This window comes from Aquarana catesbeiana, linkage group LG04 (genome assembly GCF_042186555.1).
Source record: "Aquarana catesbeiana isolate 2022-GZ linkage group LG04, ASM4218655v1, whole genome shotgun sequence".
Taxonomy (NCBI): domain Eukaryota; kingdom Metazoa; phylum Chordata; class Amphibia; order Anura; family Ranidae; genus Aquarana; species Aquarana catesbeiana.
In genome coordinates, this window is record NC_133327.1 from 326338489 (window position 1) to 326356531 (window position 18043).

General features: G+C 42.8%; 1 protein-coding gene across 3 annotated transcripts in view; it reads left to right on the forward strand.

The window, feature by feature from the left end:
• The window catches only part of CYB5R4 (cytochrome b5 reductase 4), a 353527-nt gene that overhangs the window by 208991 nt on the left and 126493 nt on the right, over positions 1 to 18043 (forward strand). The window contains exon 8 of one of the 3 annotated variants that reach the window (XM_073626888.1): positions 7942 to 8035. The exons of the other annotated variants lie outside the window; for them this stretch is intronic. Coding sequence (XP_073482989.1) covers positions 7942 to 8035 — 94 coding nt within the window. The remainder of the gene's footprint in view (positions 1 to 7941; positions 8036 to 18043) is intronic. 3 annotated transcript variants of the gene reach the window in all.

Here is an 18043-nt window from a genome sequence, read left to right on the forward strand (position 1 = left end):
ATGGTGCATTGGCTGAGGAAGCCCCTGCAGGCCTTGGAGTCCCCTGAGAAAAGGGACGGAGCTGGCAGTAAATATGAATGTGTGGCTGCGACTGGTGCGATAGGTGCAGCTGCTAATTGTACTTGAGGCTGCAGGTTCAGGTTTCCCAAGGAGGCCTGGAGCTGCTCGAAGCGGGAAGCCAGATCCTTAAGGAATAGCATCACCTGAGTCTGATTAGATTCCTGGGTCTCGAGTCTGCGACATATGCCCTGCAATGGATCGGCTGCAGGAAGCGGCACGTCAGCCGGGTCCATGGCTGATCAAACTGTCAGGTCACCTAGAGGCTGGGTGTCAGATGCACACCGTTGGGATCAGGAGTGCACCACAAGGCAGTGGACCCTACGGCTGACTGCTGCGGATGGGAGTCCGGGTGGTAAGGAAGGCAGGGCCGCTGGGACACCAACACAGATCCCACCAGGGTTAGAGCATAGGATTCCCTGGGGTGCGGATTCTAAGAGCCAGCAGGTGTTCACCAGAGCCTCTAGAGGTGAGGATGGACTGGGCTGCAACTGGCTCCAGGTCGCGACCCCCAGGGTCCCCCAGCTCACACCCACAGTAGGCAACAGGAGGATAGGGATAGTAAAGGAATAAGCCAAGGTCAGGGCCACAAGCAGACAAGGACAACAGAGTTCACGCCAAGGTTCAGGGTCACAGGCAAACAGGGATAGTCGGGGACACGCCAGAGGTCAGGGTCACGAGCAGACAGGAATAGTAGAGAACACGCCAAGGTCGGTAACTGAAACAAACGTAGAGCACACAGCAGGCAGGAACAGGAAGCCAAACACACAAAGGTTGATCAGCAGGGCTGGCCTGCAGTGCAGAAGTTAATATAGAGTTCTCTGATAGGAGCTGGGGTGGAGCCGTGCTAGAGGAGAGTTAATAAAAGCAGTCAGGTGAGAGTCAGCTGGTCTTTAGAGATGAACACATGGAAACAGGTAAGCAGATAGACAACACTATTGCATAACCATGACACAATGTGAGATCAGGATTTAGACTGAGCACAGACATGACAAGCCTTAACGTAATCCTTAACATCCGAATGGAGATTAGGCCACCAGTAGTGACGACCTATGAGCAGGAATGATCGAAGGGACCCAGCATGACCTGCCACCTTGGAATCATGTCCCCAACGAAGGATCTTAGCTCAGTGGGAACAAAGGTCTTGCCAGGAGGAATTTTTGATTCCAGGGTGGTAGAATGGGCAACAATGCATGAGGTTGGAATGATCGGCTCAGGATCAGGGGTAGACTCCTCGTCCAAAGTGTCAAATGACCTAGAGAGCGCATCAGCCCGACAGTTGCAGGAACTAGGTTTGTACGTAATCGTGAATTTAAAACGGGAAAAGAAGAGACCCCATCTGGCCTGTCTGGGATTCAGACGTTTAGCATTCTGTAGGTATTGTAGATTCTTGTGATCAGTAAAGATTGTTATGGAGTGAGGGGAACCCTCCAAGAGATGACGCCACTCCAATGCCAATTTAATTGCGAGAGGTTCCCGATCACCAATGGCATAATTTCTCTCTGCCTGAGAAAATTTTTGGAAAAGAACGCACATGGTTGACGTCCCTTCTCAAAGGATTGAAGCAGCACAGCTCCCACCCCCATCGAAGAAGCATCCACTTCAATAAAAAATGTGTCCCCAGGATTTGGTCTCCTCGAGAGGTCCAGAAACAAAGGCCTGTTTCAGGTCGTGAAACGCAGAGACAGCCTCGGGAGGCCAGTCTTTGGCATTCACACCCTTCTTGGTCAAAGCGATAATAGGCGCGGCAATGGAAGAGTAATTCTTTATGAACTGCCTACAATATGTGAAGCCAAGAAAGCACTGTGTGGCCTTAAGGCTAGCAGGAAGGGGCCAGTTGGTAATGGCTGAGACCTTTCCGGGATCCATACGAAGACCCAAACTTGAGACAAAACATCCCAGAAACAGGACCTCAGAACATTCAAAGGAACATTTCTCCAGCTTGGCATAGAGATTATTCTCTATAAGGCGCTGAAGTACAGTGCGGACATGATTTCTGTGAACAAGCAGATTTTCTGAGAATGTCATCCAGATAGATGACAACAAACTTGTACAGCAGATCCCTGAAGATTTAATTGACAAAGTTCTGAAACACAGCTGGAGCATTACACAAACCAAAAGGCATAACCAGGTATTCGTAATGCCTGTCTCTAGTGTTAAACGCATTCTTCCATTCGTCACCTTCCCGTATTCGAATGAGATTGTATGCACCTCTGAGATCCAACTTGGTGAAAATGGAAGCACCCTTCAACCTGTCGACTAGCTCAGATATTAGGGGTAAGGGGTATCGGTTTTTGATAGTCACTGCGTTTAAGCCTCGATAGTCGATGCAGGGTCTGAGGGTACCATCCTTTTTGCCAATGAAAAAGAACCCTGCTCCTGCAGGCGATGAGGATTTCCGGTGAAACCTCTCTCCAGATTTTCAGCGACATACTCAGACATGGCCTGGGTCTTTGGAATGGACAGAGGATAGGTACAACCCCTGGGCAGGGTTGCACCAGGGACAAGGTCAATAGCACAGTCAAAAAACCTGTCGGGAGGAAGCACCTCAGCAAACTTCTTACAGAACACATCTCGGTAAACGCTGTATGCAGCGGGAAGATCAGAAGATACGGAGGTGGTAGCAATCTCCTTGGGGGCCACCTTGAGAAGACAGAACGAGAAACACGAGGGGCCCCAAGCCAGGATCTGCCCAGAGACCCAGTCCACATGTAGAGAGTGGAGCTGTAGCCAAGGAAGGCCCAATACAATGGGGCTAGAGGCCTTGGGTAGAATGAGGAAGGAAATCCACTCCTGGTAGAGTATCCCTACCGACATCCTAATCGGTAGCGTCTGGAAGTGGATAGGACCCCCTGGGAGCACAGTACCATCAATTGCCAAAACTACCAGTGGTGTAGTGAGGGGAGAAAGGGTAAGCTTCATAGAAGAAGCAGTTCTCCAGTCCATAAAATTGCCGACAGCCCCGGATTCCAGAAATGCTAGGATCGATTGGGGAGAAGTGCCTACATGAAGGAAGACCAGAAGAAGATGACGAGAAGGTGATGTTTCTGTGTCCAATGCTCCACCTTCCCAATGTATTAGACATGAGCGTTTTCCGGACGAAGCGATCAGGAGTCACAAAAATGACCCTTGCCCCCCACAATAAAGACACAAGCCCAGAGTTCTGCGCCTAGCACGTTCTTCGGGGGTTAGTCTGGTCCAGCCCAGCTGCATAGGTTCCTCAGCAGGCAGAAGATGCTCCACAGGATGAAGGGGGAAGAGCTCAGACTAGCTAGGACCCAGGGAGTGCTTGTGTCTTCTTTATAGGGACCTCTCCTGAAAACTAATGTTGATCTGATTGCACAAGGAAATTACATCGTTCAGACCGGCGGGGATGGCTCTTCCTGCTAATTCGTCAGCCTTTCTGACCGAGTGAAAATGTAGAAAGGTTGCGACCAGGGCCTCATTGTTCCAGCTCAATTCAGCTGTGAGAATACGGAACTGAAGAGCATATTGTCCGACTGAACAAGATTCTTGACAAAGACATAAAAGGGCACTAGCCGCTGAAGAAACCCGAGCTGGCTCCTCAAAGATGTTACAAAAGAGCTTCAAGAAGTCGGACAGGCTGGAAACCACCAGATCATTCTTCTCCCACAAGGGAGCAGCCCAGGCTAAAGCTTCTCCGGAGAGGAGGGAAATGATATAGGCTACCTTAGCCCGATCAAACAGAAAGTTTTGAGGCTGGAGCTCGAAATGAATAGTGCATTGGCAGAGTAACCCCCTGCAGACCTTGGCGTCCCTAGAGAAACGGGGCGGAGCTGGCAGTTGTAATGAATGCATGGCTGCGACTGGTGCGATAGGTGCAGCTGCTGATTGTACTTGAGGTTGCTGGTTCGGGGTTCCCAAGGAGTCCTGAAGCTGCTCGAAACGGGAAGCCAGATCCTGAAGGAATCGCATCACCGGAGTCTGATTAGATTCCTGGGTCTTAAGTCTGCGGACTATCCCTGCAGTGGATCAACTGAAGGAAGGAAGCACTTTGTCAGCTGGGTCCATGGCTGATCAAACTGTCAGGAGTGCACCGCAAAGGTATGAGGACCCTGGGATCAGGAGTGCACCGCAAAGGTAGTGGACCCCACGGCTGACTGCTGCAGATGGGAGTCTGTGTGGTAAAGGAAGGCAGGCCCGCTGGAACACCAAGACGGATTCCACAGGGGCTAGAGCGTAAGATTCCCCAGGGCGCGGAGTCTAAGAACCAGCAGGTGTTCACCAGAGCCTCTAGTGGTGAGGATGGTCGCGACCCCAAGGGTCTCCCAGCTCACGCCCACAGTAGGCTACAGGAGGATAGGGATAGTAAGGGAATACGCCAAAGGTTGGGGCGACTACCAGACAAGGATAAACATAGAACATGCCAAAGGTCAGGGTAACAAGCAGACAGGGATAGTCGAGAACAAGCCAAGATCGGTAACTGGAATCAGACATAGAAGACACAACAAGATGCACAAACAGACGCTAAACACACAAAGTTGATCAGCAGGGTTGGCTTGCAGTGCACAGGTTAATATAGAGTTCTCTGATAGGGGCTGGGGTGGAGCCATGCTAGAGGAGAGATAATAAAAGCAGTCAGGTGAAAGTCCCTGGTCTCTAGAGGTGAAAACATGGAGGAAATGTAAGCTGACAGACAAACACTACTGCATAACCATGAAAGCTTTGAATACTTATGTACATGTGATTTTTTTAATTAAATAAATTTGTAAAGATTTTAAACAAACTTCTTTCACGTTGTCATTATGGGGTATTGTGTGTAAAATTTTGAGGAAAATAATAAATGTAATCAATTTTGGAAGAAGGCTGTAACATAACAAAATGAGGAAATGCTGTGAATACTTTCTGGATGCACTGCATATAATATAACTGGGTACTTACATTTATAGGTAAAGTTGATCCAGGGAAAATCCAACTGCCTTTTGGGGGATCGGGAAGGAATTTTTTCCACTCCTGTAGCAAATTGGATGATGCTTTGCTGCGGTTTTTCACCTTCCTCTGGATCAACTGTGGGTATAGAACTGTGTATATAGGATTGTATGATTTTTTTTTTTTCATATATATATATTGGTTGAACGTGTTGGACTTTTGTGTCTTTTTTTCAACCTGACTAACTGTGTAACTCCACAACGGAAGCACAATGGACTAGTGTGAAGACATATTTAAAGGGATGCATTTTTTTTTAGCTTTTCTTGTGCTAAAGGTGCTGATAATGGCTGACAATAAATTCATATTCATTTAAATTCATGATATTAATTTTAAAAAATCCCATTCGGTCCACCTCTGATATTTTATTTTCTAGGGTGTCTGCTTTCAGAAAATATAATGTTTTTTGGGGTTTCATATACATTTTCAGGTCTAAAATCATTTTTTTTTTAACGTTCAAAAATACAAAAATGTCTGTAGACTCCAAAGGGTTAAAGAACACAAACCTGATCTAAAACAAGTTAAACCACTGGGAGGTGGTGATTAGTAGATACAAAAAGTGTTTTAAAAGTATTGCCGATTAATGACTGCTGAAGTACCACTAGTTACCAAGATTAACTTTTTGTATTAGTGAAGATATGGAAATATAAAATGCAGTGCCTGGCTCTAGGAAAATACAGATGTCTTTATTATTATTATAAGTTAGATGAAGAATTGTATTTTAGAAGCATGCTCTAATTCAGAAAATTCCTTAAGGGGATTACAAAATGTTCAGGTAAACTGTTATTTGTATTGCTCACTAATGTGTATTTTTTGCTTGTTTGTGACCTCATTTTTTTTGTGCAAACCACTGCAGTGCAGTGGTGTGAAGTGACCTAGTAGTAAACAGGGTATAGGCTGGAGACCGCACTGTACTGATTTGATCAATCACTAGTGGTTGAGAGGCAGGTCCGTGGGGGATGAAAAGGGGATCACTTACAGTGGGTTGAACTCAATTGTGGGTGGTGACGATGAACTCCCCTTGGGGGCCTGGGCTACTAACTTTTTGGTACAACCATGTGGTAATTTCAGCAAGAAGTACTTGGGTAAGGAGGGAGGAGTTCCGGTGTCAGGAATAATTGAACTTTCAGTGTAGGGTTCAAAGAACGTTTATTGAAAGTGTAAACATCAAGCCAAACATATAAATTGAGCCAATGTACTTCGGTGGATTTGCCTCCTTTTTCAGGGCTGTTAGTGCGTACTTTTGGATTGTGGTGGGCTGCGTCTTATGGAGCGAATATTGACTAGCCCCGCCCCCCTGCCGTCGCCGTGTTGGTACAGGCAGAAGAGAGGCAGGAGTGCAGAGGACAGAAATTCCAAGCCCTGCGCCAGCTCCGGGTGATCTCCCGCTGGGCCTGTCACTCAGACAGAAGACAGAGCAGCTCAATCGGCCGAATGGAGTAGGGCCACTCGGGCTGCTCTGTCTTTTGTCAGGCGCTTGTGATGACGTCAGGTCAGGCTGCATCTATTGGACTGGTGAGGCTGCACCTATGGGACTGTTGAGCTCCCCCGGCAGTGTCATCTCCATTTGATGAGTAGCCGGAAACCGAAAGTGACGCAATGACGAATATTGATTCGCTAAAATCAAAAGTGGGAGGTTTCGGGGTATAGTGCTCTGCACCCCAAGGACAACCTGAAACAAGTCAATCAGAGCCTCAGCCTCAAATCACATGCTTTTCAAAAATAGAAGGACCTAATATAAACCCATTAGTCCAGTGCCCCACACAGTGTGAAGGACTGGTTTAAATGGTAAGTCTGCTTCTGTGTGCTATACTACCAGCTAACCGAGATGGTGAAGTCCCTTTTCTGGTCTGCAGTTATTACCTTTCAGCAATTTCCAAAGTCTGCCCATGTGGATGTTTTCTTGGCTCTCCATCTCCAACTTGTACCCCACAATATTTTGGACTGGCCACCACTGTGTAAGAGATCAATATATCAGCAACCCTCTTTGCTTTGGAAATCAAAGTAAAACTACCATTAGTTTATATCTAGAGATCTAAATAACTCTGCTTTTATTTTTATCATAATTCTTTTACAAGTTTTGAAAATGTTAGTTAAATTTGAACTGAATCTAATTGCAATGTGGAAATATTTGGGGAAAAATTACCCCCCCCCCCCACTTGGCAAATGATTACACATTTAAAGTAGTTCTAAGGGCAGAACATTTTTCACTAATGCATTGCCTGCATTAAGGTAAAAAATGTCCCAGGGGTAGTATTTCCCCCTCACCCCCCTCATACTTACCTGAGCCCTCTCTCGATCCAGAATTGTGCCTGACTACAGCAGCACTGGTCTCTCTCTCTCTCTCTCTCTCTCTCTCTCTCTCTCTCTCTTGGGGTCTCTCTCTCTCTCTATCTCTCTTGGTCTCTCTCTCTCGCTCTCTCTCTCTCTCTCTCCCTCCCCCACAGGACACAGAGGCAGCAGGCGCATCCATTGGTTCCTGTTGCTGTCAGTCAAATCCTGCGAGAAGGGAGCAGGAAGGTGGGGCCAAGCTGTGCATGTCTATGGACCCGCACAGCCCAGCTCGGGACTGAGCCTGTAGGTGAGCCCCCCTATCAAGCAGCTTGTTTGCTAGGGGTCTCTCACATATAAGAGGAAGAGCCTAGAGTGCCCGTGTGGGACCCCAAAAGAGGAGGTTTGGGGCTGCTGTGTGTAATATGTTTGCTCAGAGCAGGAAATATAAAATGTTTGTTATTTTAGAAGAAAAAAGCAAGAATTTATGAATGCTTTAATAACAGTGTTTAGTTTCAATGTTTGCAGTTAAAGGTGCTATATTTAAACTTTGAAGAAGCAGTTACTTTTCCACACCAGGGATTGTACATTTCACGAGGTTAGCTGTTTAAGATGTATTAGTGTCATTTTGTAATTATTTTGTTTGTTTTTTCTCACTCCAAATAGAATATGACATTGAATCTTGTCACTGTTGACTATGAAGAGAACATCTTCAGAGTGGAAATAACTGTCAGGGATTATTCCTATCTTCTTTTAATTGGTATGTTTTTGCTTACTCAACTAATGTGTGTTAATTTTTTCAAGCAAATAAAAAAGGATCCTTAGAGGGAACACAAAAAGGGAAAAAAATAACTTTCCACGAATTGCAGGGACTTAAAAAAGTCTCATTTCTTTTTTTATTACAGCAATTTGTCCCCCAAGAAACAAAGTACATGCAGTACTTTTCCCATCTTCCTACTTGCTGTGGAAGGTTAGCTACGTGATTAGACAGGATGCCCCTTGCTTAACCCCTCAGCTGTCAGACAACACAAATAGCAAGGAGATGGCTGCATTAAAGTGATATTAAAAGCTATACATATATATTTTTTTTTTGTTAAATAACAAACATGTTATACTTGCCTGCTCTGTGCAGTGGTTTTGGAAAGAGCAGGCCGGATATTTCTCCTCTCGGGTCCCCCTCCGGCTCTCCCAGCCCCTCCCTCTTGCCGAATATCCCCACAGCAAGCAGCTTGCTATAGGAACACCTGAGCAGGCTCGCTCCCATGCCACTGCTCTATCTGTCCATTCAGACACAGAGCTGTGGCTCGGCCCTGACCCCTCTTCCTCGTCATTGGCTCACTGACTTTAATTGACCGCAGCAGGAGCCAATGGCACCTACTGCTGTCTCGGCAAATGAGGAGGGATAGAACCAAAGCTCTTGTGCACATCGCTGGATCGAGGTGGGGCTCAGGTAAGTATGGGGGGGGGGGGGCTATGGGAAGCTGCTGTACACAGAAGATTTTTTACCTTAATGCATAGAATGCATTAAGGTAAAAAACCTTCTACCTGTAGAACCACTTTAATAGCGGTCGCTTATCTGCGCTACCAAGAGGAATGTGTGTCATTCAGCCTGTCAGAGATTGCTGCTTATTGTATTTGTGCCAGCACTCTGCAGGATATAGCTCAATGGACCAATGGGATGTCAATAAATGTCATGTGTTTAAAAGCAGAACAATGCCAAAATGTAGGCAAACATCAAGACACGTGTGAATATAAAAGCTGTACTATCATCTGTAGTGGACAATAGGCAAGGACGTGTGAAATATTTAAATGCTATTTGTTTTAGTCATAATGATTCCAAACTGTCTGCATACAGCAAGGCACACAGTATGAATTAAAACATGTAATAATAAGCATATGAAAAAAAAAACACAACCAAAATTAAATCATATCAGTGTCTTTAATGCACTTTAAAGCGGAGGTCCGCCCACCGCTGCAAAAATTAAAAGCCAGTAGCTGTACATACTGCAACTGCTGACTTTTAATAATCGGACACTTACCTGTCCTGGAGTTCAACGATGTTGGCACCGCAGCTGATGTTTCCATCAGCATTGCGAGTAAGGGAACTGGCAGTGTAGCCTTACGGCTTCACGCCGGGAACCCTACTGCGCATGAGCGAGGCTCCGCTCCTCTCTCCTACTGGCCCGATGGCTGGGGAATAGGAGGGAAGTGGAGGGAGCCCCAGCGATGATGCAAATACCCATGGCTGAGGCTCCCGGAAGTGGAGACAGAATACCTGTGAAAGACGGGTATCCTGTCCTCCCCCCCCCCCCCCAAAGGTACCAAATGTGGCACTGAGGGGGGAAGGAGTATGACGAGCGGAAGTTCCACCTTTGGGTGGATCTCCACTTTAAACAGACACAATGTCATTTAACTTTGGTAAAGGAGTAGCAAAAATAGCTCCAGGGTTACAAAAGGGTAAACACAAGAATTTATTAAAACGCTTGTTTTTTTTTTTCTTTTGGCTCCATCATAATATTTTTTTTAGTTTTTTTTACAGCCTCATATTACAATACAGAATAGGGATATCAAGACAATTCCCCTGTAAACATAATTGTATTTAACATCTTGCATTACAAACAAAGAAGAGGAAAAAACAAGAATATTCAGTCATTTTTCTGTGTTCTACATCAATATGTTGAAGATGGGAAGCATAAGACCATTCTTTTTTAAACCATTTTTATTATGTTCCTTACACGATTTGAACATTCCCTGTGCAAAACATAATGCCGTTCCTGCCATCAATTAGAGCTGAAAGAAAAAACATTATATTGTTCAACATTATTTTGTTTTTCGTCTTCAGTAATGTTAGTTAAACATGATTGTTTTTCCAGTCTTCAACATAAGAAATAGAAGAGAGAAACAACCTGAATAATCTGCAGGTTAACATTATTGTGGCAGCTGTCATAAAAATTGCAGGAAAGTGCAAAAAGCATAGAATCTTAATGAAAAAAACATTATAAAAATTTTTTTAAACAGTTTCTTCATTTTGGCCAAGACTTCAATGGAATTTTCCGAACATTGACAAATTGAGGTAGTGCAACCCATAATTGTCTGTAGGTCTGCACAGCAGCACTTTATCAAATCAGCTGACATACATGCCACTGTTGAATGTAAAATGTGTGCTGTGAAAGGGATATGCAGAAATTAATAGCTTAGATCAATTCATACATATAAAAAAAAAAAAAATTACCTTTTTTCCTAATAAAGGTGTCATACTTACCTGCTCTGTGCAGCGATTTTGCACAGAGCAACCCCGAACCCCCTGTTCATGAGGCCCTTGCAGGCCCTCCTGGAACACTCACTCCTGCCCGTTACCACCACAGCAAGCAGCTCAAGAGCACAGAATACTCTGAAAAACAGAGGCCCTAAAGAAACTGTCTGAATTTATGTAAAGTGGTTTGACCCAATCCTTCTCTGGAATATGTCAGAAAAAAATTGCCAACCTACGAACTGTGTTTAAAAGAGAATTGAACAAAATACGGGAATCACAAAAATCTGGTGTTGGAACTGTTGACATTTATGTACCGCGACTATAGTACTTTGGGAGCCTATGGTTCTTAACAGAACAGGTTAATGAAAGAGCATCACTATGCACTCTACCATCAACCTCTGAAGCCTCACAAGCTTCTGATGATTCCCTGTGCCTTGAACAGGATCTTGAAAGCACACATGAGGAAATATTTTCACAGGACAGCTGTGACACTGCTCAACACTGCTAATGATGACTTGGTTCCCACAACTCCATTGCCACCGGTGCCCCGAGGCAAGAAGAGGAGAAGTTTGGATCATGCCACCTCTGTTTCTTTCAACTGCTGCATCGCAAAGGAAGCCAGATGAGGCTGATGCATTTGGAATAGTGCTGTCCAATAAACTGAAGAAGATGCCAGTTGAGCAATGACCAATTGCAGAAATGTTGCTACTGGAAGTTGCACATAGAGGTGTCAATGGACAGCTGATACGAATAACCTATTTAACAGAACCACAAGTTTCACCATCAGGAACACCGTCTATGCATCCCTCTGTGCCCCAGCCATTACACTACCAGGGCACACATTGGCAGTATCCTCCAGCAGAAAGGGCATATTCACAATGGTCAGTTGATTTCATCTATACCCAATTATAGATCTTTGTTATTTTATTGCCCTTGCTGTCAGATTTTTCCATTTGGCAAAGGTTATGGTTTGATGAGCACAATTTCATGTTCAATTTGTTGCACTTTTGTTTTGCACTTTTTCCTATTGTTAAAAAAAGGACATTTGTGATAAAGATTGATGCATAATACATGTATATTATATATGTAATATATTTTTTGAATGTTTTCATAAGTTGTTTTAGCACAGTTGAATAAAGATTTTTTTAATGCACACATACACTTGTGCTTCTGTTATCATGTCTCCATGTTTTTTTAAAACTAGAATATTTTTGAGCCCCCCCCCCCCATTAATTTAAGGTCATGGCCATTTGGAACTCTGTCAAAGGACAACCTTTAGGTTTCTGTGACACAAGTGTGATTTAATGATTTTACACACTTTTGCAGCCATTGACATAAAATTTGATGCCAAGGTATGCTCAGATATTGGTCTGGAGGATTTTAATTACACAAATAATGGCCTGATGCTGTTTATACTTAAATGAGAAAGTAAGTTTGATGGCTTTGGCTAATCAAATAATACTTTGAGTCCTGTGAAAGATGTAGGTCAATAGCTTGCTGCTCCTTATACAGCTAAGCTTTTTTTTTTTTTTTTTTTTTTTTTTAACTGTCAAATATATAAAATTGTATTATAATATTTTACCATGGGATGCATGAAAGAAATGTATTTACAATAAAAATATTGGATTTCATTAATATCAGTTATTTCATGTTCTTTATTACAATATGTTGTCGCTGAGGTTCTGCATTCTGTTCACCATACACTGATGTTCATTATGCAGTAAAAAATAAAACATTTTAAACGATAAATGTTTACATTTTTATTGTGGTTCCGGGTCCTTAGTTTTTTTCCGTTATGTGCAGTACACTTTCAATAAATTTTTTCGTTCGATTACTATACTATTTGTGTGACTATCGTTCGTCCTGCACAGAAACTACAAACATTTTGTAGTTGTGTTCCTTCTGACAAAATTCGTATGATTGCCTGTAATTGGATGTTGGAAGCCGTGTACTAATGATGAGATTATCGTACAATCTTACCAAATGCGTTTTCTAAATATGATTTTCTGATCATGTGTATGGGGCTTAACTACTTGCCAACCACCCGCCGCAGATGTACTGCGGCAAGGTGGCTCGGGTATGCAAATCGCTGTACCGGTATGGCGATTCGTGCACTAGCATTCGTGGGTGCGCGAGTTCCAATTGACCAGCGGGGAAGCCAATTAACAGGTCCAGCGGACTGTATGTCCGCTGGCCGCCAGCGATCGTTCCCCGCAGAGACAGAACGGGGATCTGCCAAAGTAAGCAAGGCAGATCTCCTGTCTGTCAGGAGATGAAACTGAGATCTGTCTTCTTGCTAAGCAGGAAGACTGATCTGTGTGTTTCCCCAGTCACATTCCCCCATACAGTTGGTAATCACAAACAAGTAACCCCTTGATCGCCCCTGATGTTAACTCCTTCCCTGCCAGTGTCATTAGTACAATGTCTGTGCATATTTTTTAGCACTGATCACAATAATAATGTCACTGGTTCCCCAAAAAGTGTAAAAAATGTCAGGTGTCTGATCTGTCCGCTACAATGTTGCAGTCCCGCTAATACTTGTAAAAAAAAAAATAATAAAAATGCCATAAATCTATCCCCTATTTTGTAGACAGTATAACTTTTGCGCAAATCAATTAATATACGCTTATTGGTGTATTTTTTTACCCAAAAATATGTAGAAGAATACATATTGGCCTAAACTGATGATTACATTTGTTTTTTTTTATATATATATTTTTTTGGATATGTATTATAAGACAAAGTTGGCGGTCTTTTTTTGTTTATAGCACAAAAAAATAAAAAATAAAAACTGCAGAGGTTATCAAATACCACCAAAAGAAAGCTCTATTTGTGGGGAAAAAGCAACGTTGATTTTGTTCGGGTACAACGTCGCACGACTGCGCAATTGTCAGTTAAAGTAATGCAGTGCTGTCTCACAAAAAATGGCCTGGTTATTAAGGGGGTAAATCCTTCTGGGGCTGAAGTGGTTAAAGCGTAACTCCACTGATCTCCGTACATTGCAAGGATTTTAACAAACTTTGTTGCAAATTCCTACCTTTTGTTCTGAAGAAATCACTGTATGTTTGTCTGTGTCCATGTGGGAAAGTGAATTTAATAGGAGTGGTTTCATAATTCTCAACCAGCTGCTGCACCTGCAGGGCACTAATGAAGAAAGCTGCTGGGCCTGCATCCCTTTGGATGTGATCTCCTATTGGTAGTACCTCACCAAAAATTACATTTTATTGCAGGGAATGCCTGAAATCTGACTTATATCTTAGTGCAGACTTCTGGGAAAATCAGTGAGCCAATCACACAAGCAGGAAATTATGTTTCTGGGGGCGTTTTGTGCACATTCTGTGTATAGAACACCTCCAAGTAGCAATTTTGCATTGCATATTACCGAAAATTACAGCGTGGCAGATTGAAAAGGAAAGGTAATTTTTAATAACATTCAATCGCAATATGACTTGTGTCGCAATTGTATAAGCTATATTATTTTTTCTTTATTTGCTATTTTTTTCCCTTTAAGCTAGGGGAAATTTTTCTTGCAAAGTTGATAGCCTATTTGCCTTTAGCAAATTAACTCTTTTGTCTCTATTGATCAGATTCACCTTTCTATTTGTCCTTGTCACCTAGATATAAAGTAATGATAAGTAAGTAAGTAAGGATGAGAAGTGCAGAGATACCCCCCAAATGTGCACAAACTGCAAAAAAAAAAAAGACCCTGACAGGAGCTTGAAATTGTCTACTACTTTATCTTAAACAATGCATTTGGGCTTATGATATACTTTTAGTCCTGTTTACATTAACTTTATGGCACCAATAAATTAGATGTAAAAACATATGCTGGTTAGTGTATTGTTTAGGGATCATTTTTATGCCTTGTTATTAAAGTGATTGTGATTTTTTTTTTTCAATAACAAACATGTTATACTTGCCTGCTCTGTGCAATGGAATTGCAAAGATTGGCCCAGAACCTTCTCTTCTTGGGTCCCCGCTGATACTCTTGGCTCCTCCTCCCTTTCCAAGTTCCCCATAGCAAGCCACTTGCTATGGCGCACTCGTTCAGGCTTGATCCCAAGCCGAACTGCCTACGCCCATAGACACAGACAGCGAGACTGAGTCCCACCCCTGTGCCCTTGTCACAGGATTTGACTGAAAGCAGCAACTGACCTCAGCAATGTCAGAAAAGCCTGTGAGAGCAGGGAAAGCCGCTACAGATGGGCTGTCAGGGCTGGGCTCAGTCCTTCCTTCTCTGAGCTGGCCGCTCAGCTGTCGGCTAATTGCCAGCTCCCATCTCTCTCCACAGTTACCCAGCTGTTGTTGATTCTGCACGTCAGTCCTGCCTACTTAAAGTCATCCAGCTCACTTGATCTCTGCCTTCGCTTTTGTCAGCATCACAGAGACTTTCTCCTGTGTTCCTGTTGAAGACTTGCTCAGCTGACGTTCCTTCTGGCTCCTGAACCTGCTTGCTGTACTACTATGTTTATCTCTGGCTTTCTGACAATTGCTTGGCTGACTATCCAATCCGGTTACTGAACTCTGGCTTGTTTTGACTACGCTTACTCTGTTTACCTTATTATTATTATTAAACAAGTGTGATTTAACTATACTTCTGTCTCTGTCTGATTCATGGTTCCTGATATGTGCACAGCGCTAGATCGAGTAAGGAATCGGGTATAGGAGTGAGGGGCTATACTGCTACCTAAACATTTTTTTACCTTAATTCAGGGAATGCATATAGGTAAGTGCTTAGACTTTAGAACCACTTTAAGAAAATGCTAATACTGGCCTAATACTAGTTGTTTATGTGAGCCATATTACACTTGCAGTTGATTAAAGAACAGCTGGTGAAAAGGTAATTAAGCTCTGTTTTTATAAAATCCCCAGCCAATCTTTAATAGGAGTTTTGTAAGCCCGTTGACGTACATACATTGATGAATATTGAGCAATATTCACTAGAGCTGTGCATTTTATTTTGAATTGCTAATCTGATACACTTTGTATGGCTGTTCTTCTGCATTAAGTGTTTACCAGTACAGATCCCAATTCTATGCATATTTTTATAGTAGCATTTACTAGCTTTTTCAGAAGACAAAATTAGATCAGTATGTACTCCTCCTTTGTTCTGTCAAAGCAGAATGGTCTGCTTATATTGTTTGCAAATCTTTAATAGTAACACACATAATTGCCTTCATTGCATTCTGTCCTATGATCCCATGGGTGTGCTGAAGGGGAAAATTTCAGTTCAGATTGGCTGATACTTGCCTTCAGCAAGGTTCATGCACCTAGGGATTTGGTCACTTGACTGGCTTCTGTGTGATCCATAAGAAGATGTAACAAATCTTCATATTATTTTTCTCATTCAGTTGGGGAATGAGTGATGTAGCACAGATTTCCCAAGTAACTTACAGTAACATGTTCCACAACATAAGGATCCTTCATTTGCAGCTGTAATTTTGGCATCAAAAATTGATTTAGTTTTAGTCATAGTCTTTTGACTAAAATGCAGTTTTAGTTGTATTTTGGTCATCTGAATTGTTTTAGTCGTATGTGGAAGAGTACGGGAAAAGTTCCCAGAAAGTCAGTATAAAGTGACCCCAGGCAGTATGCTTACAAAAAGTATTACATTTATTGGACTCAAGAAATCATTAACAAAAACAAATAGATTTTAGCAAACCTCCACCTAACACTGCAATAACAACGTTGTTATTATTTAAACATTAAGCACAAACAAGCAGTGTTAATTTCGTCAACGAAAACTTTTTTGTCAAAATTTTCATCAGCGGCATTCTTGCAGCGGCGAAAATGAAACAAAAAGTACAGCACATTTTCGTCCACTAATGATAACTATGACGAAAATCAATTCCATTTACCATTTCCATTACCCTTGCGAACTAACGTCCAGTTTCCTTGGAGCTCTGCCTGTTTCCGCTCCAAGCAAGCAAGCGACTGTGCAGCCAGCATTATAGGCCTCCAGGTCCTCAGAAGACCGTCCAGGGCAGCACTGTGCATTACAGGCCTGCTGAGTCCTTCCGATGAGAGTCCAATTCCCGTGTCCGAACTCACGCGTCACCACCGTCCAGAGCAGAGAGCACCCACTATCAGTGTGACTGTGTACATTACAGTTATAGGCCTGAGACCTCCCCTCAGACCACCATCCGTCAGGGCAGTGAGCACTGTGTATGCATTACAGGCCTCCCCTGACAACTGACATCTAGGACACTGTGCCTTACAGGCCATCCCTCAGACCTGTCTGAGACCACCGTCCAGGGCACTGTGCAGCATTACAGGCCTCCTCAGACCACCGTCCAGAGCACTGTGCAGCATTACAGGCCTGCTCAGAGAACTGTCCAGAGCACTGTGCAGCATTACAGGCCACCTCAGAGCACCGTCCAGAGCACTCTGCAGCATTACAGGCCTCCTCAGAGCACCGTCCAGAGCACTCTGCAGCATTACAGGCTTCCTCAGACCTCATCCAGAGCACTGTGCAACATTACATTTTACAAAAATGTGCGTTTAAAAAAATGCTATGGAAATATTGTGTGACAAAAAAATTGGAAAACCCACCATTTTAGTCTCTAGGGTCTCTGCTTAAAAAAAATGATGATTTTTACATGTAGGAGAAAACTGTCAGAATTGGCCAGGTAGGAAAGTAGTTAAAAAAAACCTGAATAACATTGTCCCCAAACTAGAACTCTGGGACACTCAACTCCAACTTTAGACCATTTAGAAAATGTGTAATTTATCACTACTTTCTGGACCTGTTCATGTAACAAGTGTCCTATCCTCATACATACAGTTTCATCAACTTTAACAGACCTTATTTTATAGATTAAATGTTTGAAGTATGAAATGCTTTAGCAAAATCTAGATAAACTACATTCACTGTATTTTCACCATCCAATTTCTCACTCACTTCCTCATAAAATGATAACAGGTGGGTCTGACAAGAATGGTCTTTCATAAATCCATGCTAGTTGTAGCTTAGTACCATTTCAGTCAGTAATGTATCTTAGAAATAGTGGCTTAGCTTTAATTGAGATAAGTTCCCTGAGGGCTCACGGGTGTAAGCCATGTGGACCTGCTGATCTGTTCACATTAAGTTTCTCTAGTCTTTTTTGTACCCGGGTTTCTGTCTTCTACAGAGGTGCCTTCAATAAAATGTCATAAGCATTACTGTTAAGACTATCAAACCTGTCTTTTTCATCTGCAAAAACTGAAGAGAAAAAATATTTAATACATCTGCCTTTTCCCTGTCCATTTTTACCAACCCCTCATGTTCATCTATTATGGGGTCTATTTTTTCTTCCATAATCTTTTTACTATTGATTGTATTTAAAAACAATTTTGTATTTGTTTTACTTGCTGTAGATTTGTATTTCTTTTTTTGATTGCTCCCTTGCATTTTTTGGGGTTTTTTTTTTTTTGGGGGGGGGGGGTATGTTTGTTACTCAGTGACTTTGTTTATTTCATCCTTAAAACACTCCCACTTGCCTAGTTTGTTCTTGAAAATATATAGTCCCATTGAGT